This window comes from Rhinoderma darwinii, chromosome 6 (assembly GCF_050947455.1).
Source record: "Rhinoderma darwinii isolate aRhiDar2 chromosome 6, aRhiDar2.hap1, whole genome shotgun sequence".
In the NCBI taxonomy this organism is placed as follows: Eukaryota; Metazoa; Chordata; class Amphibia; order Anura; family Rhinodermatidae; genus Rhinoderma; species Rhinoderma darwinii.
This window is the reverse complement of record NC_134692.1, coordinates 85,623,406-85,649,579: the sequence shown is the minus strand read 5'-3', so window position 1 is coordinate 85,649,579 and position 26,174 is coordinate 85,623,406. Positions and strand designations below refer to the sequence as shown.

The following is a 26,174-nucleotide window of genomic DNA, read 5'->3' as shown; positions in this document are numbered from 1 at the left end:
ATACACTCCTCTGTACAACGCCCACTTGGGCATTAAGCAACTCATTAGCATAAATCTAAAATCGCTAATAAAGTGGTGAAAACAGATCGTTTTTTTTAAATAAAAAGCACTGCTGTCACCTACATTACAGCGCCCATCTCCTTATGTAGGAGATAGGCCACTTATAATGTGGTGACAGAGCCTCTTTAAGTATGAATCATGGAGATTGCAGTGATTCATTTAATGCACCTGTTTTCAATAGGTGTGGCTAAAACAATTAAACTTTATAATATGGAGGGATGTCATGTAAAGATAGAAATATTAGTTTACAGTAGACTGTAAACTAATGAACCTGGAAAGAGCTAGTGTAATGCAACATAATTTGTCAAAAATGTTTTAATTTGCTTAATTTCATTTACAATTTAAGATCACAAAAAAACTTATAGTTGTGTTACAATGCCCAAATCACTTTATTTATTTTTAACAATCACAAGTAGATAATACTAATAAAAGCTCATAATATTTAAATCAATCATTGTTTGGCACTTTTTAACGTCTTCATCTGTAAACATCAGTCTATTCATTCTGATTTCCTGTTAAACTCTTTCACATCTGACAAACAAAAAACGTATACAGTACTTATCTCGTATTATTATTCCTTTAATATTCTTACCAGCATATTTGGCACAGTAAACATTATATTTACTGCATGATTAAAAAATAAACATATGTGTGGTAGAATATTGTAAAAGTAACAGAAAACATAATGCATGTGGAATGCTCCATGACATATTTACAAGAAAGGAGTCATGGATTCCTATAAGTCAAGAGGGGCGTGTTGATTAGTATTCAGTACTCGCTGTCTCATCAAGACAACTCCTCACCTTGAACCCTTAGGGTATGTTCACACACTAAAAAAAAAACAGCTGTAAAATACTGAGCTGTTTTCAAGTGAAAATAGCCTCTGATTTTCAGCCGTTTTTTAAGCATCAAGTGTTTTCTGATGCATTTTTTACGGCCGTTTTTGGAGCTGTTTTTCTATTGACTCAATGAAAAACGCCTCAAGACGTGACATGCACTTCTTTTTACGGGGCGTTTTTTTACGCGCCGTTTTTCAAATGGCCGCATTAAAAAAAAACGCCCGGTCAGAGCGAAATGCTGTTTTTCCCATTGAAATCAATGGGCAGATGTTTGGAGGCATATAGCTTCTGTATTTTCAGCCATTTTCAGGGCGTTTACGGCTTGACAAACAGCTGAAAATAATCAGTGTAAACATACCCTTAAATTATAGCATCTAATGATATGGTGTTTCAAAAGTTAATCCCAATATCAATGCATCTGTCATGTTAAAGATTGGTTTCTCACATTTTGCACCCATCCTCTGCGCAATCATGATTTTGCAATAGAAAATAGCTAATGGTTCAATAAAGATCTATTCAGGGATCTGATAGCAGTAATAAGAACATTGTGAATAAACCTGTATAATAAGTGAAATTAATATGAAATATTAAGTAATAAACTTCATAGTTATGTTTGAATCTCTGGTGGCAAGGAACTGTTGTATATTTCTGGATGAAAGCAAACATTTTGAGCTGTACTAGCCAGGCTGTAGGCAAAATAAGCAACAGCTGATCCAAGTGTAAGTCCAGTCATGTATGATACAGTCATTGTGTTTCCTGCAGAACAAGTGGACAACAAGAGAGGGTATAAAAATATATTAATATTATTATCTTAAGTTAGTACTAGAAAGATGTAACTGAGATAAAATAAAGAGCACAGATGTCTGAGCAGGGTTTTAATATGGAAAATATGCTTATATGACATTAAAGTGTAGCTAAGGCTGGGTTCACACGACCTATTTTCAGACGTAAACGAGGCGTATTATGCCTCGTTTTACGTCTGAAAATAAGGCTACAATACGTCGGCAAACATCTGCCCATTCATTTGAATGGGTTTGCCGACGTACTGTGCAGACGACCTGTTATTTACGCGTCGTCGTTTGACAGCTGTCAAACGACAACGCGTAAAAATACAGCCTCGTCAAAAGAAGTGCAGGACACTTCTTTCAGACGTAATTTGAGCCGTTCTTCATTGAACTCAATGAAGCACAGCTCAAAATTTACGGCTGTCAGAGAAGCCTCGCAAAATGCGAGGAGGAGCAATTACGTCTGAAACGAGGCAGCTGTTTTCTCCTGAAAACAGTCTGTCTTTTCAGACGTAAAAGCCTCTCATCGTGTGTACATACCCTAAACGCTTGACAATCTTCTGACATGTCATAGTGACATGTCAGAAGTTTGGATTGGTCTGGGTCCGAGCACTGAGACCCCCACCAATCGCTAGAACAAAGCAGCAGAAGGGCTCATGTGAGCGCTCAGCCGCTTCGTGTCTGTTCAGCTTTTTCCGGAAATATATGTATCGGTGTACGGACTCAATAGAAAGTCTATGAACTCATACTCCGAAACATTGGCTTTCCGGAAAAAGCCGAACAGACACGAAGCAACTGAGTGCTCACACGAGTGCTTCAGCTGCTTCGTTCTAGCTATTTGTGGGGGTCTTAGTGCTGGGACCCCTACCAATCCAAACTTCTGACATGTCACTATGACATATCAGAAGTTTGTCAAACGTTTAGCTACACTTTAAGTAAAAGTTAAAGCAGATGTCAAATCTCCTATTCCTCCCTATCTCAGGGCAGCATGGGACAAAGGAAGTGATGCTGAGCTCAGGAGTATATAGTGCCATTTCCATAAGGGCGGATTTACAAGAGCGTCTACGTTTTTGCGCGTGCAAAAAACACAGCGTTTTGCGCGTGCAAAAGGCATTTAACAGCTCCGTGTGTCATCACCACGTGATGCGCGGCTGCGTGATTTTCGTGCAGCTGCCATCATTATGACACAGAAGTTAATAGAGGAAAATAGGGGGTAGGAGGAAAACTCCAGCTCACCAGCTCCACGTTCGTGTTTTCGAGTCTCGCCCGAATCCCCGCGTCGGCCCGCGGCAGTAAGCACAAGAAAAAAGAGGGTAGGATCCAGCGAGGTATAATAATGTGGGGAAACTCGGATTCCACTTTATTGAATCGTGGACAATAAGAGACGGACACAGGAACGAAATATAGTAACAAGGTGGTTAAAAGTGGCAGGTGTAAAGCAGCCTACGCGTTTCAAGCACGATCTGTGCTCTTATTCATGGCTAGTTCTAGTGACTACATTTCGTTCCAGTGTCCGTCTCTTATTGTCCACGATTCAATAAAGTGGAAACCGAGTTTCCCCACATTATTATACCTCGCTGGATCCTACCCTCTTTTTTCTTGTCATCATTATGACACTCTGTTTGTATGTTTGTAAACAGAAAAGCACGTGGTGCTTTTCTGTTTTCAATCATACTTTTGACTGCTGTTGCGCGAAGCACCTGCGTCCCACGGAAGTGCTTCCGTGTGGTGCGCGTGATTTTCACGCACCCATTGACTTCAATGGGTGCGTGATGCGCGAAAAACGCAGAAACATAGGACATGTCGGGAGTTTTACGCAGCGGACACCCGCTGCGTAAAAATCACGGACTGCCTGCATGGCCCCATAGACTAATATAGGTCTGTGCGAGGCGCGTGAAAATCACGTGCGTTGCACGGACGTATATCACGTTCGTGTAAATCCGCCCTAAGTGGGAAAAGTAAGTGAATCTGTATATGGTAATGGCAGACACTCAAAGGCATATACAACCTTCTTTCTGAAGGCCTAAAAGAGCTCTTTAGATCTAGGCATATTGATGCTAAACATTTCACCAACAAAGAGCAAACCGAACATAATGTCTGAAGGTTTAGGGGCAAAGGTTTAAGTCTGGGTAGCACCGGAGAACAGCAAAGCCTCCAGGGCAAACGGGTGCCAGCTTCCAGGAATCTGACTTGAAGATCCCACGGTGTGCAGACAAGAGCAAGAGAAAGAGGCAGCACTTCAAGTTGAAAATATCAAATAGATGGATTCTCCCATAAGGGAAAACAGCTCCTGATTTTCAAACGTTTTTTTAAGCCACTCGCGATTTTCGCTGCATTTTTTATGGCCGTTTTTGGAGCTGTTTTTCAATGGAGTCAATGAAAAACGTTCACGGGAAAAAGAAGCGTCATGCCCTTTCTTCTGGCGTTTCCGTCTTCTGCCTCAAAAAACTCTGTGTGAACAGGGGTTAACAGTGTCTACTGCGCATGTCAGAAGATCAGTCATGTGATTAAACATAGTCACATGACCATGTGCTAGTGACTAATCAATAATGACTGAAAAAATTAACTGCACAGGTCACAACTGTGGTCATTTGACTATACGCAGTCACTTGACGTTATCAGAGAAAAGTTAATGTGGTGACCATGGCAACGGCATACATCCAAGAAACACATTCAAGCCACTCAGGCTTCAATATCAGCGGCGAAGGGAATAAAGAGAATAGTGACCATTGTGGTCTCCTATTACTAGCATCCTCAATTCTACAGCATCATTGGACACAGAACAATATTGTCTCGGCATAGACCATCACCACTACTAGAGAAATGTGGCTGGTCATATGTCATTGCCATAAATGGGACACAGTTCCCGCATCCAAAACCGCGCCCTAAGAAAACTCTGTGTGAACAGGACCTTAGATGCCCGAGCCGGCTCAGTTTGAGTGCTCTCTATATATATAGAGCCCTATGTGTCTTCAGCTTGGTGAGTGCCAAGATGTTTTGTATACTTAAAGAGAATCTTTCAGCTCCCCATATATGTGCAGCTGAGTGCAGCATGTAATGGGGAGGGCTGCACAAACCCTGGGGCACTTTACACTTTTTTTTCTATCTCCCTCCGTTAGTTAGATATCGGTGCCGTTATATTTGGCGCCTGATATTTAAATAACCCCCTGAACAGTCAACGGGGCATGTACTGGTAAGGGGGCGTGTTACTATGACTGTGACACTGTCCAATCAGATATGGACAGTGCCACAGCAAGAGCAAGGAGAGAGAGTGTGCGATTGCAGTCTTTTCACCCAAAATGGCAAGGGGGCATGTCACTGCTATGGACAGTGTAAGAGCTGGGGAGAGGAGCTCTCATCTTTTCAGCTCCTGTGAGAGATCAGTCTTGTACTTTGTCTGCCAAACTGGCAAGGGGGCGCTTCCACTGTTTGTAGCAGAGACACGCCTCCTTGCCAGTTCGGCAGACAATACAAGACTGATCTCTTGCAAGAGCTGAAAAGATGAAAGCGCGCTCTCCTCTCCAGAGCTCTTACACTGTCCATAGCAGTGACACGCCCCCTTGCCTGTTCGGCAGAAAAGTAATCTTGCAAGCTGAAGAGTGAGAGCGCTTGTGTGCGTGCACATTCTCTCTCTCCTCGCTCTTGCTGCAACACTGTCCATATCTGATTGGACAGTGTCACAGCCATAGAAACATGCCCCCTTGCCAGTACATGCCCCGTTGACTGTTCAGGGGGTTATTTAAATATTGGGCGCCAGATATAATGGCACCGGTATCTAAATAACGGAGGGAGGTAGAAAAAAATGTAAAGTGCCCTAGGGTTTGTTCAGCCCTCCCTATTACATGCTGACCTCAGCTGCACATGTATGGGGAGGTGAAAGGTTCTCTTTAAACCAAATTTAAATGACTAAGGGTGGGCTCACACACCCTATTTACGGACGTAATTCGGGCGTTTTAGCCTCGAATTACGTCCGAAAATACGGCTCCAAAGCGTCGGCAAACATTCATTTGAATGGGTTTTACGATGTTCTGTGCCGACGGTCATTTTTTTTACGCGCCGCTGTCAAACGCGGCGCGTAAAAAAGACGCCCGCATCAAAGAAGTGCCTGTCACTTCTTGGGACGTAATTGGAGCTGTTTTCCATTGACTCCATAGAAAAAAAGCTCCAATTACATCCGTAATGGACGCAGCGAAAAACGCCTGCATATGCCATTACGTCTGAAATTCCTGAGCTGTTTTCTCCTGAAAACAGCTCCGTAATTTCAGCCGTATCAGACGCTGCCGTGTGATCATACCCTAATGATTTCAGGTGATGTCTGTAATTTGAATCTATATACTGTATACTAGTATACAGTATATATATATATATATATATATATATATATATATATATATATATATAGTGATATTGGATCATTATTTATGCTCTATTTTTTGATCAGATGTTCGTTTATTATCATTATGTGTGTACCACTAATGTTACTATCATGATATATTACATTGTGCAGTTCTAACGTTTATTATATGTAAATTCGTCACTGTTACGCCACCCACTGTGGGCTGTATGAAAACCCTTGTTACACCTCTGTATTAGGGTATGTTCACATGTAGTGAGCAAAAACGTCTGAAAATACGGAGCTGTTTTCAGGCAAACACAGCTCCTGATTTTCAGACGTTTTTTTAACAACTCGCGTTTTTTGCTGCGTTTTTTTACGGCCGTTTTTGGAGCTGTTTTTCAATGGAGTCAATGAAAAACGCCTCCAAAAACGTCCCAAGAAGTGTCCTGCTCTTCATTTGACGAGCCGTCATTTTGCGCGCTGTATCTTGACAGCGACGCGTAAAATAAAGGCTCGTTGGAACAGAACATCGTAATTCCCATTGAAAGCAATGGGCAGATGTTTGTAGGGGTATTAGGGGAGTTTTTTCAGGTGGAATTAGAGACGTAAAACGCCCGAATTACGTCTGAAAACACTGCGTGTGAACATACCATAAGGGTACGGCCAGACGTGGCGGAATTGCTGTGGACAGTCCGCAGTGGAATTCTCCTGCTGCCGTTTTTTTACAGTTGTTTCAATACATTTTGAGGCAAGTTAGTTCAGACGTTGAGGAAAACGCTGCGGACCATAGGCTGTGGTGCGGAATTTTCCCTCCGCAGCATGCACTGACTGTTGCGGAGAAGAAGCGGAATTTCACTGCGGATTTCAGCCTTCGCAATGCAAAGACTGAAATCTGTGGCAAGTCCGCTGACTATTCTGCAACGTCTGAATTACCTGTCAAATATGCAAATGTTGGTGCAGATTTGTTGCGTAATTGCCCCAACATTTGCAGCGGATAAACTCCGCCACGTCTGGCCGTGCCCTTACTGCTTGACAAAGGCTGCATTGAGCCGCTAAAACGCTGCACTACTTCATTGCACATATGGGAGAATAAATCCATCTACAGTATTTTATATTTTCAACTTGGAGTGCTGCCTCTTTATCTTGTTCTTGTCTGGAGGTTTAGGGGAATGTTCACGTGACGCTGTCAAATAGCGAATAGCAAATTAGCGAAAATTCTGACATTTAAAATGTTTTGTCTATAAATCTTATCAGCGGCTGGGTAGCTATTTGGTTCAGGTTAATAATGATTTTGAACTTATTGAGAAATATGGCTGCAAAAAGTATATAGAAAAAATGCTTCCCCAGCTGATGGTCAAGAAATATTCCTTTTGCCTCAGCTAGCAAGCTAGAGGGCCCTATAAAAACAAACCCGTCCTCCAGGGTTGCCTATGCTGCCCATGGCTAGCTGCTTGGAGCAGGAAAATTCTAAAACAAAAAAAGATTAGAAAAGTTTTATTTAAATAATAAGCTAAAAATAAGTCTGTAATAAAAAGCTAAAGTATATAAACATGCTGGTCCTTAACAGATCTGGGACCACCAAGCCTCCTTAGATTGCAGACTCTGTACCAGTTGCTATGGATGCTATAGTGGTAGCTCTGTCACTGAGTTGACCCAGTATTACCTCTTGTAAAATAATTCTTTCATATAATGAAGAAAATATAATAATATTAATAACAATTTTTATTTACATGACTATTAAATGACAATTTGAGATCATACCTGTCAGCTCTCGTTGCTCTGGTACAACTAGACCCGATGCAAGAATCATAGGCACACTGCCAAAATATCCATTTGTGATGCCCATAAGCAGAGAGAATATGCATGGCCAGGCAGGGTGACTAAATGTGGGTTTTCCACTTGGATACACACACAATATAAAAAGTGGAATAAACACAACACGCATGCTAGAACAAATGAGCAGGTTGATACCACGCCATTCGTATGGCACCGCTGCCAGTATCTGGTAAAAAGATGAAAAAATAAGTTTGTATTATAATATGCTTATTTTTCAACATTACTTAATCTCTAGTATCAGTAACGGAAAGAAGGAACCATAACATCTGCTTAACCTCTTAAGGTGTAGTTCCCATTGAGTTTTTTGTAGGCAGTAAAAAATCTGCCTCAAAATTTCTTCAGGAATTTTGAGGCAGATTTATGAATTGCCAGCACGTGAAAACTCTGTGTGAACTGACGCTAATGATGCAGCCTAGTTAGGGCCTTAAGGCTCAGATCCCATTTTGAAATCTGACGTGTCACTTTATGTGGTAATAACTTTGGAGTGCTTTTTATTTATCCAAGCAATTCTGAGATTGATTTCTCGTTTCACATTATACTTTATGTTAGTGGTAAAATTTGGTTGATACATTCAGTGTTTATTTGCGAAAACACCAAAATTAAGAGAATTTGGAAAAATTAGCATTTTTCTAAATTTAAATGTACACTGTGTTCCAAATTATTATGCACATTGGATTTAAGTGTGATAAACATTTAATTATTAGTTTTTCAATTAAACTCATGGATGGTATTGTGTCTTAGGCCTCATTTACACGAATGTGATATACGTCCGTGCGACTCGCGTGCTTTTCACGTGGGTCGCACGGACCTATACAAGTCTATGGGGGCATGCAGACAGTCCGTCAGTTTTGCTCAGCGTGAGTGCGCTGAAAAAAACTCACGACATGTTTTAAAATTCTGCGTTTTTTGCGCATCACGCACCCATTGAAGTCAATGGGTGCGTGAAAACCACGAAGGTCACACGGAAGCACTTCCGTGCGAACTGCGTGATTCGCGCAAGAGCTGTCAAACTGAATGTAAATAGAAAAGCACCACGTGCTTTTCTGTTTACAAACATCCAAACGGAGTGTCTTAGAGATGAGCGAACCAAACTTCACCGGGTTTGGCCGAACTCGCTTTGACCGAACCCGGCAGGAGACAGTCACTGTCCAGGGTGCTGAACGAGTTAAACTGGTTCAGCACCCTGGACAGTGACTTCCGATCCCAATATACGTGAACGTGTAAAAAAAAGTTCTGACTTACCGATAACTCCCGGCTTCTTCCTCCAGTCTGACCTCCCGGGATGACAATTCAGTCCAAGTGACAGCTGCAGCCAATCACAAGCCAAGCACAGGCTGCAGCGGTCACATGGACTGCCGCATCATCCAGGGAGGTGGGGCCAGATGTCAAGAGAGGCGCGTCACCAAGGACGCGTCACCAAGGACGCGTCACCAAGGACGCGTCACCAAGGCAACGGCCGGGAAGTTCTCGGTAAGTACGAACCTCTTTTTTTTTAAACAGGTTACTCAATATGGTGATCGTAATTCACTGTCGAGGGTGCTGAAAGAGTTACTGCCGATCAGTTAACTCTTTCAGCACCCTGGACAGTGACTGACGTCGACTAGCCTCATCTCTATGATGGCGGCTGCGCGAAAATCACGCAGCCGCACATCATACACTGATGACACACGGAGCTGTCAAGTGCCTTTTGCGCATGCAAAACGCTGCGTTTTTTTGCGTGCGCAAAACACATACGCTCGTGTAAATCAGGCCTTAGGGCTCTTTGGATCATTGTAATCAATCTCAGACACCTGTGATAATTAGTTTGCCAGGTGTGCCCAATCAAAGGAAAACTACTTAAGAAGGACGTTCCACATTATTAAGCAGGCCACAGGTTTCAAGCAATATGGGAAAGAAAAGGGATCTCTCTGCTGCCGAAAAGCGTGAAATAGTGCAATACCTTGGACAAGGTATGAAAACATTGGATATTTCAAGAAAACTTAAGCGTGATCATCGTACTGTGAAAAGATTTGTGGCTGATTCAGAGCACAGACGGGTTCGTTCAGATAAAGGCATAATTAGGAAGGTTTCTGCCAGACAAATTAATAGGATTAGGAGAGCAGCTGCTAAAATGCCATTGCAAAGCAGCAAACAGGTATTTGAAGCCGCTGGTGCCTCTGGAGGCTATTCTGACATCCTGCAAAGATATTCAAGCAGAAACTGTCCAAATACGAACAAATTCAATGGATGCAAGAATTGTGAAGATGAAATCAAAGAAGGGGTCCTATGTTAACATGTAACTTGGCCTGTTAAGTTTTTTTTTATTTAAAGAGCTTTTGATTTCTGTAAATATGACCTCCTGATGCTGCAAATTCAACTAATTACCATTTTAGTTCTCTTTACAACCTTTAAAATGTTTTGATCCCTGTTGTGCATAATAATTTGAAACACTGCATTTTGAGTTTTTTACTTCTAAAAAAAAATCTGTTATCATTAGGAGATTTGTTCAATAAAATTTGCATTATACTCCAACGGTTGATTGCTTGAAAATTATTCTGACTGTCATTTGCATCGACTATTTAGGAAAATCAGTGAAAAATAACATTTGCATAATAATTTGGAACGCGGTGTATCTTCTTGTAAGACAGACGGTAATGCCATACAATATAGTTACTAGCTCACATTTCCTATATGTCTACTTTATGTTGGCATCATTTTTTGAACATCCTTTTTTTTTTTCGAAGACATTTCAAAGCTTATAACTTTAGCAGCAATTTCTCTATTTTTTTTAGGGACTAGCTCAGTTCTGAAACCCTCCATGAATTTTAACACTTAATTTTAAAAACTGCACCGATAAAAGTAATTGTAACAACATTTAGAAGGTTTCTTTAGATTAAGATTTTTTTTTGCAGAAATTAAATTTCTTTTGCCCAGGTTATGCAGTTTTTTTTTTTTAAATATTTCACATGTGGCTCTAGTGTGCTACTTGACTAAAAGACTTGCCTTGGAAATGAAGGAGCACCTAGTGGATTTTGGCGCCTCCTTTTTATTGCAATATACAGGGTGGGCCATTTATATGGATACACCTAAATAAAATGGGAATGGTTGGTGATATTAACTTCCTGTTTGTGGCACATTAGTATATGGGAGGGGGGAAACTTTTCAAGCTGGGTGTTGACCATGGTGGCCATTTTGAAGTCAGCCATTTTGTATCCAACTTTCGTTTTTTCAATACATCAAACTTACCGAGAATTTCACAAGAAAAACAATGGTGTGCTTGGTTTTAACGTTACTTTATTCTTTCATGAGTTATTTACAAGTTTCTGACCACTTATAAAATGTGTTCAAAGTGCTGCCCATTGTGTTGGATTGTTAATGCAACCCTCTTCTCCCACTCTTCACACACTGATAGCAACACCGCAGAAGAAATGCTAGCACAGGCTTCCAGTATCCGTAGTTTCAGTTGCTGCACATCTCGTATCTTCACAGCATAGACAATTGCCTTCAGATGACCCCAAAGATAAAAGTCTAAGGGGGTCAGATCGGGAGGCATTTCTTCTGCGGTGTTGCTATCAGTGTGTGAAGAGTGGGAGAAGAGGGTTGCATTGACATTCCAACACAATGGGCAGCACTTTGAACACATTTTATAAGTGGTCAGAAACTTGTAAATAACTCATGAAAGAATAAAGTAACGTTAAAACCAAGCACACCATTGTTTTTCTTGTGAAATTATCGATAAGTTTGATGTGTCATATGACCCTCTTCCCATTGAAAAAACGAAAGTTGGATACAAAATGGCCGACTTCAAAATGGCCGCCATGGTCAACACCCAGCTTGAAAAGTTTCCCCCATCCCATATACTAATGTGCCACAAACAGGAAGTTAATATCACCAACCATTCCCATTTTATTTAGATGTATCCATATAAATGGCCCACCCTGTATTTTAGGCACCATGTCAGGTTTGAAGAGGTCCTGTGATGCCAAAACATAGGAAACACACTTAACCCGTTAGTGACCACCAGATAGTGTCCACTAACAGGCTTTATTCCTGATGCAATAGCCTTCTTACGGCGCTACATTGGAATAAATAAACAGAGCAGGGAGCCGTTAAATCTCCCTGCTCTCAGCTACCAGAGGTAGCTGAGGGCTGGGGGCATACCTGCGCTAACAGGTGAGATCGATATCAGTATCGATCTCACCCGTTTAACCTCTCAGATGCGGCACTCAATAGCGAGCGCCGCATCTGAGTGGTTTTGGAGAGAGGGGGGGAGATTCTTCTCATCCCACCGGCACCCAGCGATAAGATCGTCGGGTGCCAGTGTCTCCTATGGCAGCTGGGGGGCCTAATAAAGGCCTAATAAAGGCCCCCAGTTCTGCCTGTAGTGTATGCCTGCTAGGTCCTGGCCCAGCAGATGCCTGTCCGTTTTACACGGACAGGCACTAATACACTGCAATACAGAAGTATTGCAGTGTATTATAAATGCGATCGGATGATCGCATAGTGAAGTCCCTTAGTGGGACTAGTAAAAAAGTAAATAAAAAGTTTAATAAAAAGTTTAAAAAAAGTATACAAAAAATTAAAACCCCACTTTTTCCCCTTACAAACTGCTTTAGTATTAAAAAACAAAATAAAGTAAAAAAGTTACACATATTTGGTATCGCCGCGTTTGTAACGACCATAACTATAACGTTTTTACATAATTTAACCCGCAGGGCGAACGTCGTAAAATAAAATAAAAAAACCATGCAAAAATTGCTGTTTTCTTTGAATCCTGCCTTAAATTTTTTTTGATAAAAAGTGATCAAAAAGTCGCATCACTCCAATATGGTACCAATAAAAACTGCAAGTCATCCCGTAAAAACAAAGCACTCATACAACTGCATCGGCGAAAAAATACAAATATTATGGCTCTTCAAATATAGAGACACAAAAATAAATAATTTTGAAAAAAAGTGTTTTTACTGTGTAAAAGTAGTAAACATACAAATTATATTTAAATTTGGTATCGTAGCAATTGCAATAATCCGCTGAATAAAGTTATTGTGTTATTTATAACATACGGTAAATGGTGTAAATTTAGGACGCAAGAAAGTGTGGTGAAATTGCTGTTCTTTTCTACTCCCCCCCAAAAAAAGTTAATCAATAAATTCTATGTACCCAAAAATGGTGCTATTAAAAATTACAACTTGTCCCGCAAAAAACAAGATTAGCATAAATTAGCATAAATCTAAAATAGGTCATAACTTGGTCAAAATTGATAGTTTTTCTAAATAAAAAAATACTGCTGTTATCTACATTACAGCGCCAATCACATTATATAGGAGATAGGGCACATATAATGTGGTTACAGAGCCTCTTTAAGGGGTTCAAATTATATTAACCTGTAATAAATAAGATCACGACCCTCAAAAGTAATTTTCCCTTCTCCTGGCCTTCAAAGGGTATAATTTACCTGAAAATGCATATAGCCACTGACGTTTCCCAACTGTATGCCAATAACTTCATCACCTTACTAACCAGATTCCAAAGAGATATCGAGACTTGGAATCAAAGGGAGTTTTTCTGGTTTGGACAAGTAAACATTTTGAAGATGACACTACTCCCTAGTTAATAGTACCTTCTGCAGACGATCCCTAACACAAACTCCTCCTCTTTCTGGTTCTGCATCCAGCGATTCATTTTATCCTTCGTTTGGTCCTCAGGTCATCCCCGGATCAGTAGGGCTGTGCTCATATGCCCTGAAGATGCGGATGGGGTTTGTCTACATCTCTATCTTTTGTCGGCGACCCACGTACATATTCTTCACTTTTTTCATAATCATAAAACTCTGGGGATGACTAGCCCAGGCTGTTTGTCCTCATGCTCTATCTACCCTCCTATGGACTTCTACCTCGTTCAGGAATGGACTGCCCAAGCATCCCTTAATGTCTCCTAAACCCTCCTAGCAATAGGTTCTTCGGGGGTGGGGGTTTCCTCATAGATCCAATGGGCCCACTGGTCCCAATCACTGACAATACAGCCCTCCCGTTAGGCCATTTCTTTCTTTATAGATACCTCTATCGTCAATTGCACTTTTCTCATGTTCTTTCTGACTCCTCCCTACTCCCACTAGCATCAATCATTCTGGAATTCACTGCTCGCCACCTCTTTAAATATAACCACCATAAAAGTTTTACAGCGTAACTCAGTGGCATGCATGCCTCCACCGCACAGTGACAGATTTTGAACGCATGTGCCTCTCTTCCATACACCCTCACACACTGTCTCCACACCAATTGCTTTTCTCACAACGTTCCCAGCAGCCTCCTTCATACTAAATAACCTATAAAAATAGCCTCAATGAGAGGGTAAAGGGTCTCCTTTTAAAGCACTAAAACCTACAATAGACTATAATGAATACAAATGCATGAAAAAATATTAAAGTAAATAATTACCATATTCAATTTGTTAGCAAAAAAATCAAGAGAACAATAAATGACAATAGTACAATTAGTTAAAATGGAGAAAAGTGGGGCATAAGATGAAAAGTCTCAAATGCACAGAATGCACCTTCAAGCAAACAACACACACAAATTACGGGCTCATGTAGACAGAGTATAGAATATAGTAATATCCATACAGTGTATAAAAAAAAATGTGTGACAATATAATACCAAATATTGCATATGGCATAAAAAAGTGCCTAAAGGATGTCCTGGGTGTAAGATCATAGAATATCAGCAAATAGTAATTGATCAAAACAATATATGGTATGAACATATTAGAGCAAGAACATAATAAAAACTCCCAAAATGAAATGCCAAGTCCATATATGCTGACGGCCCATACAAATGACAAAAGGAGCAATGGACCAGATGAAACATGAAAACAATAGGTATACCCCTAGACATGTTGGTGTGTGAAAAGTCGCAAGGAGGATCAACAGCTCGACGCTCGTTCCGCTAAACCAGTAGCTTCGTCAGAAGGTACAGAATAACTAAAATATTGGGGTATATAGTCCCCCTCCCCATTGGCGCAAGCGCACGCACACAAGTCTGCAGTGACGTAGTGCACGTGACCGTCGTCAGCACGCTCGTCACTCGGACAATGTATGTACATAACGGCACCGCTCCAAAGAGTGGCAACAGTGAATGTATGGAGCGCGTCTGTGACTAAAAAAGGCAAGCATTTGGAACAAGATTGAAAATGTATGTTATGAAGTATATCTATACTAACAGTACATCCTTTAAAGCGTACAACAATAGATAGGGGAAAATACAGAAAGGTACAAACAATGACCACAAATGTTTACAAAGCAAATACTGCCAAAATAGTAGATACTCATATATATCAATGCATGTGTAAATATTATATATAAAACATATACAGTGCTTATAATAGGAAATACAGCGGAAACATGGGCTGCTATCCCCAGTCAGTCCCCGCAAAAGCAGAAAATGGATGGCAAAAAACAAGCCCAGTCCAAGTGAAATATTATATAAAAATATAAATATGTAATAAGGTGTCAAGTGTCGGTGGCAGCCTGGTCCTGGGGGTGGGTGGGGGGAAATTCTCCATTTTGTTCATCTGGCAGGGCTCCACGTCGCAGTTGGAGAATTTATTGAACAGCCTAAATGTAAATGAGTTCAATATCACCTCATCTAGAAGTTCAGTCAAACTTGCATTGAATTTTTGGATCTTTTGATAGAAAGATATCCGAGAGGTTTCACTACAACTGATGTTTATAGAAAATCTACTTCAACTAACACACTTCTGTATGCCACACCATACCACAGGTCAAGAAGGTCATTCCAAAGGGGTACATTTTTAAGAATGTCGCATATCTGCTCCAGTGATGAAAAATTTGAAAGACAAGCAAGAGATCTTACTAGTAGATTCCAAGAGAGAGGCTACAATCGAAAAAACTATAAGAAAAGGATATGTTATTGCGAAACTTGCTACCCAGGATTCACTGGCTGGGCCATTCCAAAGCTTTGATCTTCTTCTGGTGAAGCCATTCTTTTGTTGATTTGGAGGTATGTTTTGGGTCATTGTCGTGCTGAAAGGTGAAATTCCTCTTCATCTTAAGCTTTTTAGCAGAAGCCTTCAGGTTTTGTGCCAATATTGCCTTATATTTGGAACTGTTTATAATTCCCTCCACCTTGACTAAAGCCCCAGTTCAAGCTGCAGAAAAACAGGCCCAAAGCATAATGCTTCCTCCATCATGCTTCACTGTGGGTATGGTGTGCTTTTGGTGATGTGCTGTGTTGGCTTTGCGCCAAAAATACCTTTTGGAATTATGGCCAAAAAGTTCAACATTGGTCTTATCAGACCATAATACGTTTTCCCACATGCTTTTGGCAGACTTGATGTAGGTCTTTGCAAAACATAGCCGGGCTTGGATGTTTTTCTTTGTTAGAAAAGGCTTCCGTCTTGTGACCGTACCCCACAGCCCAGACATATGAATAATACAGGAAATTGTTGTCCCACAATCAGTACGTGCCAGAAAGTCTTGCAGCTCTTTAATGTTGCTGTAGGCCTCTTGGTAGCCTCACTGACCAATTTTTGTCTTGTCTTTTCATCAAGTTTTGAGGGACGTCCAGTTCTTGGTATAGTCACTGTTGTGCCAAATGTCAGGGGCGTAGCTAGGGGGGGGCAAGCGGGGCATGTGCCCCGGGCGCAGTTCAGAGGGGGGCGCCAGCGCCCCCTCCCCCTGCACTATAATTGTACCTGTGTCGCATGGACACAGGTACAATTAGAAGCAATGAATGACCGGGCACATTCCGTGCCCGGCCATTCAGCGCCTCTCCTGCCCAGCCAATCAGCGCCTTTCATAGACGCCGCGTTCAACCCCCTGGAGACCTGCGCAGAAGAGAGCAGGTCTCCATGGCTGCCGGACGGCGTGGGAGCGGGAATAAGGTGAGTTTGAAATGTTTTTTTTATTGTTTTTTTTTAAATTGTAATAGAAGTGCGTGGCTGTATCTGCGGGCGGGGGGGGACTTTGTCTACTCGCGGGGGGCTTTACGGGGGGTGTCTATCTACAGGGGGACTATATCTACAGGGCTGGGCTATATACAGGGGGACTATATCTACAGGGCTGGGCTATATACAGGGGGACTATATCTACAGGGCTGGGCTATATACAGGGGGACTATATCTACAGGGGGGCTATATACAGGGGGACTATATCTACAGGGGGGCTATATACAGGGGGACTATATCTACAGGGGGGCTATATACAGGGCTGGGCTATATACAGGGGGACTATATCTACAGGGGGCTATATACAGGGGGACTATATCTACAGTGCTGGGCTATATACAGGGGGAAAAAATCTACAGGGGGGGTATATACAGGGCTGGGCTATATACAGGGGGACTATATCTACAGGGCTGGGCTATATACAGGGGGACTATATCTACAGGGGGGCTATATACAGGGGGACAATATCTACAGGGGGGCTATATACAGGGGGACTATATCTACAGGGCTGGGCTATATACAGGGGGACTATATCTGCTGGGCTATATACAGGGGGACTATATCTACAGGGGGACTATATCTACAGGGGGGCTATAAACAGGGGGACTATATCTACAGGGGAGCTATATACTGGAGTGGGCTGTCTATAGAGCACCATATACAGGGGTGGGCTATATAGTATATAGCCCCCTGTAGATATAGCCCACCCCTGTATATGGTGCTCCATAGATAGCCCACCCAAGTATATAGCCCCCCCTGTAGATATCGTCGCCCTTTATATAGCCCAGCCCTGTAGATATAGCTCCCTGTAGATATATTCCCCCTGTATATAGCCCACCCCTGTATATTGCCCCACTATGTATAGCCCACCCGATATAGCCCCCCTGTGCATAGCCCACCCCTGTATATAGACCCCCTGTGTATAGCCCACTCCTGTATATAGCCCCCCTCTGTAGATATAGCCCCCCTGTGTATATCCCAGCCCTGTGTATAGCCCACCTCTGTAGATTGGTCCCCCTGTAGATATGGTCCCCCTGTAGATATGGCCCCCCTGTATATAGTCCCCCTGTAGATATAGCCCACCCCTGTATATAGTATCCCACAAATAGCTCCCCCTATAGTGCTCCGCAGAAAGCCCACCCCTGTATATAGCCCCCTTGTACATATAGTCCACCCCTGTATATAGTGCTCCACAGATAGCCCACTCTTGTATATAGTATATACAGGGGTGGGCTATCTGTGGAGCACTATATACAGGGGTGGACTATCTAGTGGAGCACTATATACAGGGGTGGACTATATGTACAAGGGTGGGCTATATACAGGGGTGGGCTATCTGTGAAACACTATATACAGGGGTGGACTATATGTGGAGCACTATATACAGGGGTGGACTATATGTACAAGGGGGCTATATACAGGGGTGGGCTATATCTACAGGGGGGCTACATACATGGTTGGGCTATCTGTAGAGCTCTATATACAAGGGTGGGATATATCTACAGGGGGCTATATACAGGGGTGGGCTATCTGTAGAGCACTATAGGGGGAGTTATTTGTGGGACACTATATACAGGGGTGATCTATATGGGGGCACTATCTACAGGGGCTCTATGGCAGGCACTATCTACAGGGGGCACAGTATGTGTGTGGGACACGGTGTATGGTGCTATTATAATTAGAGGTGAAGTGTATGTCACTATTATATTTAGGGGTGTAGTGTGTGGTATAATGATAACTTTATATTTATTTATAGGTGCAGAAATGTTGGAAAAGTGAGAAGCTGAAGACATGTGAGCGGCAAACTGCAGAAATGGGCTGTGACCGGGAGAAGTCATCATAGAGGTCTGGACCAAATGGAGAAAAAGAACTAGAATCTGAGACGTCACCGGTGAGTCACTTAATGTAAATGTTTATTCTGCCTCTAATCAGCACTGTAGTCACTGTATGATCTGCAGTGAGATGATTATGATAGGATTTATTTTTTGTGAAACGGCATCTCCCAGCATATCCTTACCATTGTTCGGGCTATGCTGGGAGCTGTAGTTTTACGCCGTACAAACCTATACGGCAGGGGTTGCACAGCTGTATTTGTTCTGAGGCTGTATATATGTACCGAGCTTGGTTCTTGTGTTGTGTATAGGACCATATTGCTTGTGAAATGTACAAATAATTTTATGCTCGCGTTACATAAAAAGAAATGACACGTCGATTGGTAGAGAAAACAAACACGGCGAGGGGGAAGGAGATCTCGGGAAAGAGGTTGGGGGGGGGGCGCCAAACTGAATCTTTGCCCCGGGTGCTGGAGAACCTAGCTACGCCTCTGCAAATGTAATCCACTTGTAAAGGATCTGCCAGGCACAGTTTCTGTGTCAACGCCCATAGGTAATCAGTCTGCACCTGCTTCTATGTCTGTGAGACTGACTCCATCTTCCACCACTCAGGATGGCAGGCTTAGGAGTGGGAGAGCCTATCACAGCCTGGCCAGACTGAGCTAGCTCCCGCCCTCTGTCTATTTATACCTGCCTTTCCTGTTCCTCCTTGCTTGTGATTCTTCTCGTTTGGTTTCCTGGCCCTGCTGCAGCTTCTGAACTATTTGACCCTGCTTCATATTGACCCTGGCTTACTGACTACTCTCCTGCTCTGCGTTTGGTACCTCGTACACTCCTGGTTTGACTCGGCTTGTTCACTACTCTCCTGCTCTGCGATTGGTACCTCGTACACTCCTGGTTTGACTCAGCTCGTTCACCACTCTTGTTGCTCACGGTGTTGTCGTGGGCAACTGCCCCATTTCCCTAGCTTCTGTGTACCCTTGTCTGTTTGTCTGTCGTGCACTTATTGAGCGAAGGGACCGTTGCACAGTTGTACCCCGTCGCCTAGGGCGGGTCGTTGCAAGTAGGCAGGGACTGAGTGGCGGGTAGATTAGGGCTCACTTGTCTGTCTCCCTACCCCCTATCATTACATAATCACAAGCCTATATACCTAGTCTACTCTGGTCCCTCACACTACTATGGACCCCCTTGAGACCCTGGCTCAGCAAATGCAGGGTCTCTCCCTACAGGTCCAGGCCCTGGCTCAGAGGGTCAACCAGCCTGATGCTACCATGGTAGTGCCCCTCACCTCACCTCTTGAACCCCACCTCAAGTTGCCTGACCGGTTCTCAGGGGACCGGAGGACTTTTCTCTCCTTTCGGGAGAGTTGTAGGCTCTATTTTCGCTTAAAGCCCCACTCCTCAGGTTCTGAGAGCCAGTGGGTGGGTATAATTATGTCCCGGCTCCAGGAAGGGCCCCAAGAATGGGCCTTCTCCTTGGCTCCTGACGCCCCTGAACTTTCTTCCGTTGATCTTTTCTTTTCTGCTCTCGGACTCATTTATGACGAGACTGACAAGACTGCCTTTGCCGAGAGTCAGCTGGTGACCTTACGTCAGGGTAAGAGACCTGTTGAGGACTATTGTTCTGACTTTAGGAAGTGGTGCGTAGCTTCTCGGTGGAATGACCCTGCCTTAAGGTGCCAGTTTAGGTTGGGTCTGTCGAACGCCCTGAAAGACCTGCTAGTTAGCTATCCCTCTTCTGACTCCCTAGACCAGGTTATGGCTTTAGCGGTACGACTTGACCGACGTCTCAGGGAACGACAACTTGAACGTTTTTGTGTTTTCCCCTCTGACTCCCCCATGATGCCTCCCGAGGTTCCGTTGCTTCGCTCTTCCACGGAAGACTCGGAGGTACCTATGCAACTCGGGGCCTCCGTGTCCCCCCGACAAAGTAGAGAGTTCCGCAGGAAGAATGGTCTCTGCTTCTATTGTGGGGATGACAAGCATCAAGTGAACACCTGTACTAGGCGTAAGAATAAGCAGCCGGAAAACTTCCGCGCCTAAGTGATCATCGGGGAGGTCACTTGGGCGCACAGGTATTTCCCGTAAATATGAAATGTAATAAAATCTTGCTTCCCTTTCAGGTCTCTTTTGGTGGTAGGTCTGCTACCGGCAGTGCCTTCGTGGATTCAGGGTCTTCTGCTAATATCATGTCTGTGGAATTTGCTATGTCTCTAGCTATGCCTTTGATTGATTTGCCTAAACCTGTCCCGGTAGTGGGTATCGACTCCACTCCTCTTGCTAATGGTTATTTTACACAGCATACCCCTGTTTTTGAACTCCTTGTTGGCTCCATGCTTTTGGAGCAGTGCTCTGTACTGTTGATGCAGGGATTATCGTCCGATTTGGTTTTAGGCCTTCCCTGGTTGCAGTTGCATAATCCCACGCTTGACTGGAATACTGGGGATCTTACCAAATGGGGTAATGAATGCTTGACGTCATGTTTTTCTGTTAATTCTATTTCTCCCCCTGAGGAGGTGAAGACGCTACCTGAGTTTGTTCAGGAATTCGCTGATGTTTTTCTAAGGAGGCCTCCGAAGTGTTACCTCCTCATAGAGAATACGATTGCGCTATCGATTTGGTACCAGGAGCTAAGCTCCCTAAGGGTAGGATATTTAATCTCTCTTGTCCCGAACGTGAAGCCATGAGAGAGTATATCCAGGAATGCCTGGCCAAGGGTTACATTCGCCCCTCTACTTCTCCGGTAGGTGCTGGCTTCTTCTTCGTAGGGAAGAAGGATGGTGGTCTTAGGCCATGCATTGACTACCGTAACTTGAATAAGGTCACTGTAAGGAACCAGTATCCCCTTCCTATGATTTCTGATCTCTTTAATCAGGTTCAGGGGGCCCAATGGTTCTCTAAGTTTGATCTACGGGGGGCGTATAACCTTATCCGCATCAAAGAGGGGGATGAGTGGAAGACTGCGTTTAACACGCCCGAAGGTCATTTCAAATACCTCGTCATGCCCTTTGGGTTGTGTAATGCTCCCGCGGTGTTCCAGAATTTCATAAATGAGATTTTAAGAGATTACCTGGGGGTTTTTCTTGTAGTGTACCTTGCTGACATACTTGTGTTTTCCAAGGACTGGTCCTCCCACATTGTGCATGTCAGGAAGTTGCTCCAGGTCCTTCGGGAAAACAAACTGTTTGCGAAGACCGAAAAATGTGTGTTTGGGGTGCAGGATATACCATTTTTGGGTCAAATCCTCACTCCTCATGAATTCCACATGGACCCCGCCAAGGTCCAGGCTGTGGCGGAATGGGTCCAACCTGCCTCCCTGAAGGCGTTACAGTGCTTCTTAGGGTTCGCTAATTATTACAGGAGATTTATTGCTAACTTCTCGGTCATCGCTAAGCCTCTTACGGATCTCACTCGCAAAGGTGCTAATCTCCTCCATTGGCCTCCTGAGGCTGTCTAGGCTTTTGAGGTCCTTAAGAAGTGCTTTATCTCGGCCCCGGTGATGGTTCAGCCCAACCAAATGGAGGTATTTATCGTGGAGGTTGACGCGTCCGAGGTGGGAGTGGGGGCTGTCTTGTCCCAGGGTACCAGGTCCCTCACCCATCTCCGTCCCTGTGCCTACTTCTCCAGGAAGTTTTCACCCAATGAGAGTAACTATGATATTGGCAACCGCGAACACTTAGCCATTAAATGGGCATTTGAAGAGTGGCGCCACTTCCTGGAGGGGCTAGGCACCGGGTAACGGTCCTTACCGACCACAAGAATCTGGTTTTCCTAGAATCTGCCCGGAGGCTAAACCCGAGACAAGCTCGATGGGCGTTGTTTTTTTACCAGATTCAACTTTTTGGTTACCTATAGGGCTGGGTCTAAAAATATTAAGGCTGATGCACTGTCGCGTAGCTTCATGGCCAGCCCTCCTTCTGAGGAAGATCCTGCTTGTATTTTGCCTCCAGGTATAATCATTTCCTCTATTGATTCTGATTTAGTCTCTGAAATTGCGGCTGATCAAGGTTCAGCTCCCGGGAACCTTCCTGAGAACAAGCTGTTTGTTCCCCTGCAATTCCGGCTAAGGGTACTTAGGGAAAATCATGACTCCGCACTATCTGGTCATCCTGGCATCCTGGGTACCAAGCACCTCATTGCCAGAAACTATTGGTGGCCTGGGTTGCCTAAAGACGTTAAGGCCTACGTCGCCGCTTGTGAGGTTTGCGCTAGGTCCAAGACTCCCAGGTCCCGACCAGCGGGCTTACTACGTTCTTTGCCCATTCCCCAGAGACCTTGGACCCATATCTCCATGGATTTTATCACCGATTTGCCTCCATCTCAAGGCAAGTCGGTGGTGTGGGTTGTAGTAGACCGCTTCAGTAAGATGTGCCACTTTGTGCCCCTCAAGAAACTACCCAATGCTAAGACGTTAGCTACCTTGTTTGTCAAACACATCCTGCGTCTCCATGGGGTCCCTGTCAATATTGTTTCTGACAGAGGGGTACAATTTGTTTCATTGTTTTGGAGAGCCTTCTGTAAAAAGTTGGAGATTGATCTGTCCTTCTCCTCTGCCTTCCATCCTGAAACTAATGGCCAAACTGAGAGGACCAGTCTCTAGAACAATATTTAAGGTGTTTTATCTCTGACTGTCAATATGATTGGGTCTCAGTCATTCCCCTCGCCGAATTTTCCCTTAATAACCGGGTCAGTAACTCGTCAGGGGTCTCCCCCTTTTTCTGTAATTTTGGGTTTAATCCACGGTTCTCCTCCGTTTCACCTGGTAGTTCCAACAATCCTGAGGTAGAGGTCGTTCATCGGGAACTGTGCACAGTCTGGGCCCAGGTTCAGAAGAACCTAGAGGCGTCCCAGAGCATACAAAAAACTCAGGCAGATAGAAGACGTTCTGCTAACCCCTTGTTTATGGTTGGGGATCTGGTGTGGCTATCATCTAAGAACTTGCGCCTTAAAGTCCCGTCCAAGAAGCTTGCTCCCCGGTTTATAGGGCCGCACAAGGTCATTGAAGTCCTCAATCCTGTCTCCTTCTGACTGGAGTTGCCCCCATCTTTTCGAGTACACAACGTGTTTCATGCCTCCCTCCTTAAACGCTGCTCCCCGTCCTTGGCTCCCTCGAGGAAACCTCCTGTCCCCGTTCTCACCCCTGAGGGGGTAGAATTCGAGGTGGCAAAGATTGTGGACAGCAAGATGGTCCAAGGCTCCCTCCAGTACCTGGTCCATTGGAGAGGATACGGTCCTGAGGAGAGGACTTGGGCACCCGCCCGGGATGTTCACGCTGGGGTATTGGTCAGGAGGTTCCACCTTCTTTTCCCCAATAAACAAGGTCCACCTAGAGAGCGTCCGGTGGCCCCTCATAAAAGGGGGGGTACTGTAAAGGATCTGCCAGGCACAGTTTCTTTGTCAACGCCCATAGGTAATCAGTCTGCACCTGCTTCTATGTCTGTGAGACTGACTCCATCTTCCACCACTCAGGATGGCAGGCTTAGGAGTGGGAAAGCCTATCACAGCCTGGCCCTCCCGCCCTCTGTCTATTTATGCCTGCCTTTCCTGTTCCTCCTTGCTTGTGATTCTTCTCGTTTGGTTTCCTGGCCCTGCTGCAGCTTCTGAACTATTTGACCCTGCTTCATATTGACCCTGGCTTACTGACTACTCTCCTGCTCTGCGTTTGGTACCTCGTACACTCCTGGTTTGACTCGGCTTGTTCACTACTCTCCTGCTCTGCGTTTGGTACCTCGTACACTCCTGGTTTGACTCGGCTCATTCACCACTCTTGTTGCTCACGGTGTTGCCGTGGGAAACTGCCCCATTTCCCTTAGCTTCTGTGTACCCTTGTCTGTTTGTCTGTCGTGCACTTATTGAGCGTAGGGACCGACGCCCAGTTGTACCCCGTCGCCTAGGGCGGGTTGTTGCAAGTAGGCAGGGACTGAGTGGCGGGTAGATTAGGGCTCACTTGTCTGTCTCCCTACCCCCTATCATTACACCACTTCTTGATGACCGTCTTCACTTTCTATTGAGTCCATCCTCCGATACATTTATTTCTGGAAAAAGTCGAACAGACACGAAGCGGCTGAGCGCTCACTGCTTCGTTCTAGCGATTGGTGGTGGTCTCAGTGCTCGTTCCCCCACCAACACCATAAACACCACATGTGGAAATAAATTCCTTTATAACCACAACTAGAGATGAGCGAACCGGGACAACTGAACCCGGTTTCGGTCCGAACATCGTTAAAAGTTTGGTTCGCAGCGAATCCGAACTTCACCGGGTTCGGCCGAACACGTTTTGACCGAACCCGGCTACATTTTGTCGCCTGCCACATGTTAGATCTAAAATGGAGGATTTCAAAATATCACCTGACATCAGGCTACCCCATAATGCCTTGCAAACGGCTCTCCCAGCCAATCGAGAGGCAGCATAGGGGCGGGCTCAAGCCTGCAATAATAGTCTATGCACGGAGCTCAGCGGCCATTTTAGAGACAGGAGCTCTAGGGATAGCATCTCTGTGCAGTAAGGGAAAGCTTTAGGAATCTAAAAGCCAGGAATCCAGCAATCGAAGGGGCTCATCCACTACAGCGGGAGTCTACTCTCAGCATCCAAATTGCAATACAAATTCTCCATTTACCAAGCCAGTGTGTGAATAAGCTTTTATAAGGGCTCATCCCCGTTGCATGGGTTAACATCCAACTTGCAATCCAGGCAGGCAGCTGTAGTACTACAACGCCCAGCATTCCCTGAGTGCACAGTAGCTGATAGAAATTCTCATTCATTGCCATTTGCCAAGCCAGTGTGTGAATAAGCTTTTATAAGGGGCTCATCCCCGTTGCATGGGTTAACATCCAACTTGCAATCCAGGCAGGCAGCTGTAGTACTACAACGCCCAGCATTCCCTGAGTGCACAGTGGCTGATAGAAATTCTCATTCAATGCCATTTGCCAAGCCAGTGTGTGAATAAGCTTTTATAAGGGGCTCATCTCCGTTGCATGGGTTAACATCCAACTTGCAATACAGGCAGCCTTTGTAGTATTACAACGCCCAGCATTCCCTGAGTGCACAGTGGCTGATAGAAATTCTCATTCATTGCCATTTGCCAAGCCAGTGTGTGAATAAGCTTTTATAAGGGGCTCATCCCCGTTGCATGGGTTAACAATCCAATTTACAATCCAGGCAGGCAGCTATAGTACTACAACTCCCAGCATTCCCTGAGTGCACCGTGGCTGATAGAAATTCTCATTCATTTCCATTTGCCAAGCCAGTGTGTGAATAAGCTTTTATAAGGGGCTCATCCCCGTTGCATGGGTTAACAATCCAACTTGCAATCCAGGCAGGCAGCTGTAGTACTACAACGCCCAGCATTCCCTGAGTGCACAGTGGCTGATAGAAATTCTCATTTATTGCCATTTGCCAAGCCAGTGTGTGAATAAGCTTTTATAAGGGGCTCATCCCCGTTGCATGAGTTAACAATCCAACTTGCAATCCAGACAGGCAGCTGTAGTACTACAACGCCCAGCATTCCCTGAGTGCACAGTGGCTGATAGAAATTCTCATTCAT

At 44.1% G+C, this 26,174-nt stretch overlaps 1 protein-coding gene across 4 annotated transcripts in view; it reads right to left on the bottom strand.

Annotated features, from left to right (window-relative positions):
- Window positions 1-414: 414 nt before the first annotated feature.
- Window positions 415-26,174, bottom strand: part of SLC29A4 (solute carrier family 29 member 4) — a 474,130-nt gene continuing 448,370 nt past the window's right edge. For all 4 annotated transcript variants that reach the window (XM_075830001.1, XM_075830000.1, XM_075829999.1 and 1 more), the window contains 2 exons: window positions 7,782-8,022; window positions 415-1,655 (listed from right to left, as the gene is read on the bottom strand). In XM_075830001.1, the coding sequence (XP_075686116.1) occupies window positions 1,507-1,655; window positions 7,782-8,022 (390 nt within the window). In that variant the 3' untranslated portion in view covers window positions 415-1,506. The remainder of the gene's footprint in view (window positions 1,656-7,781; window positions 8,023-26,174) is intronic.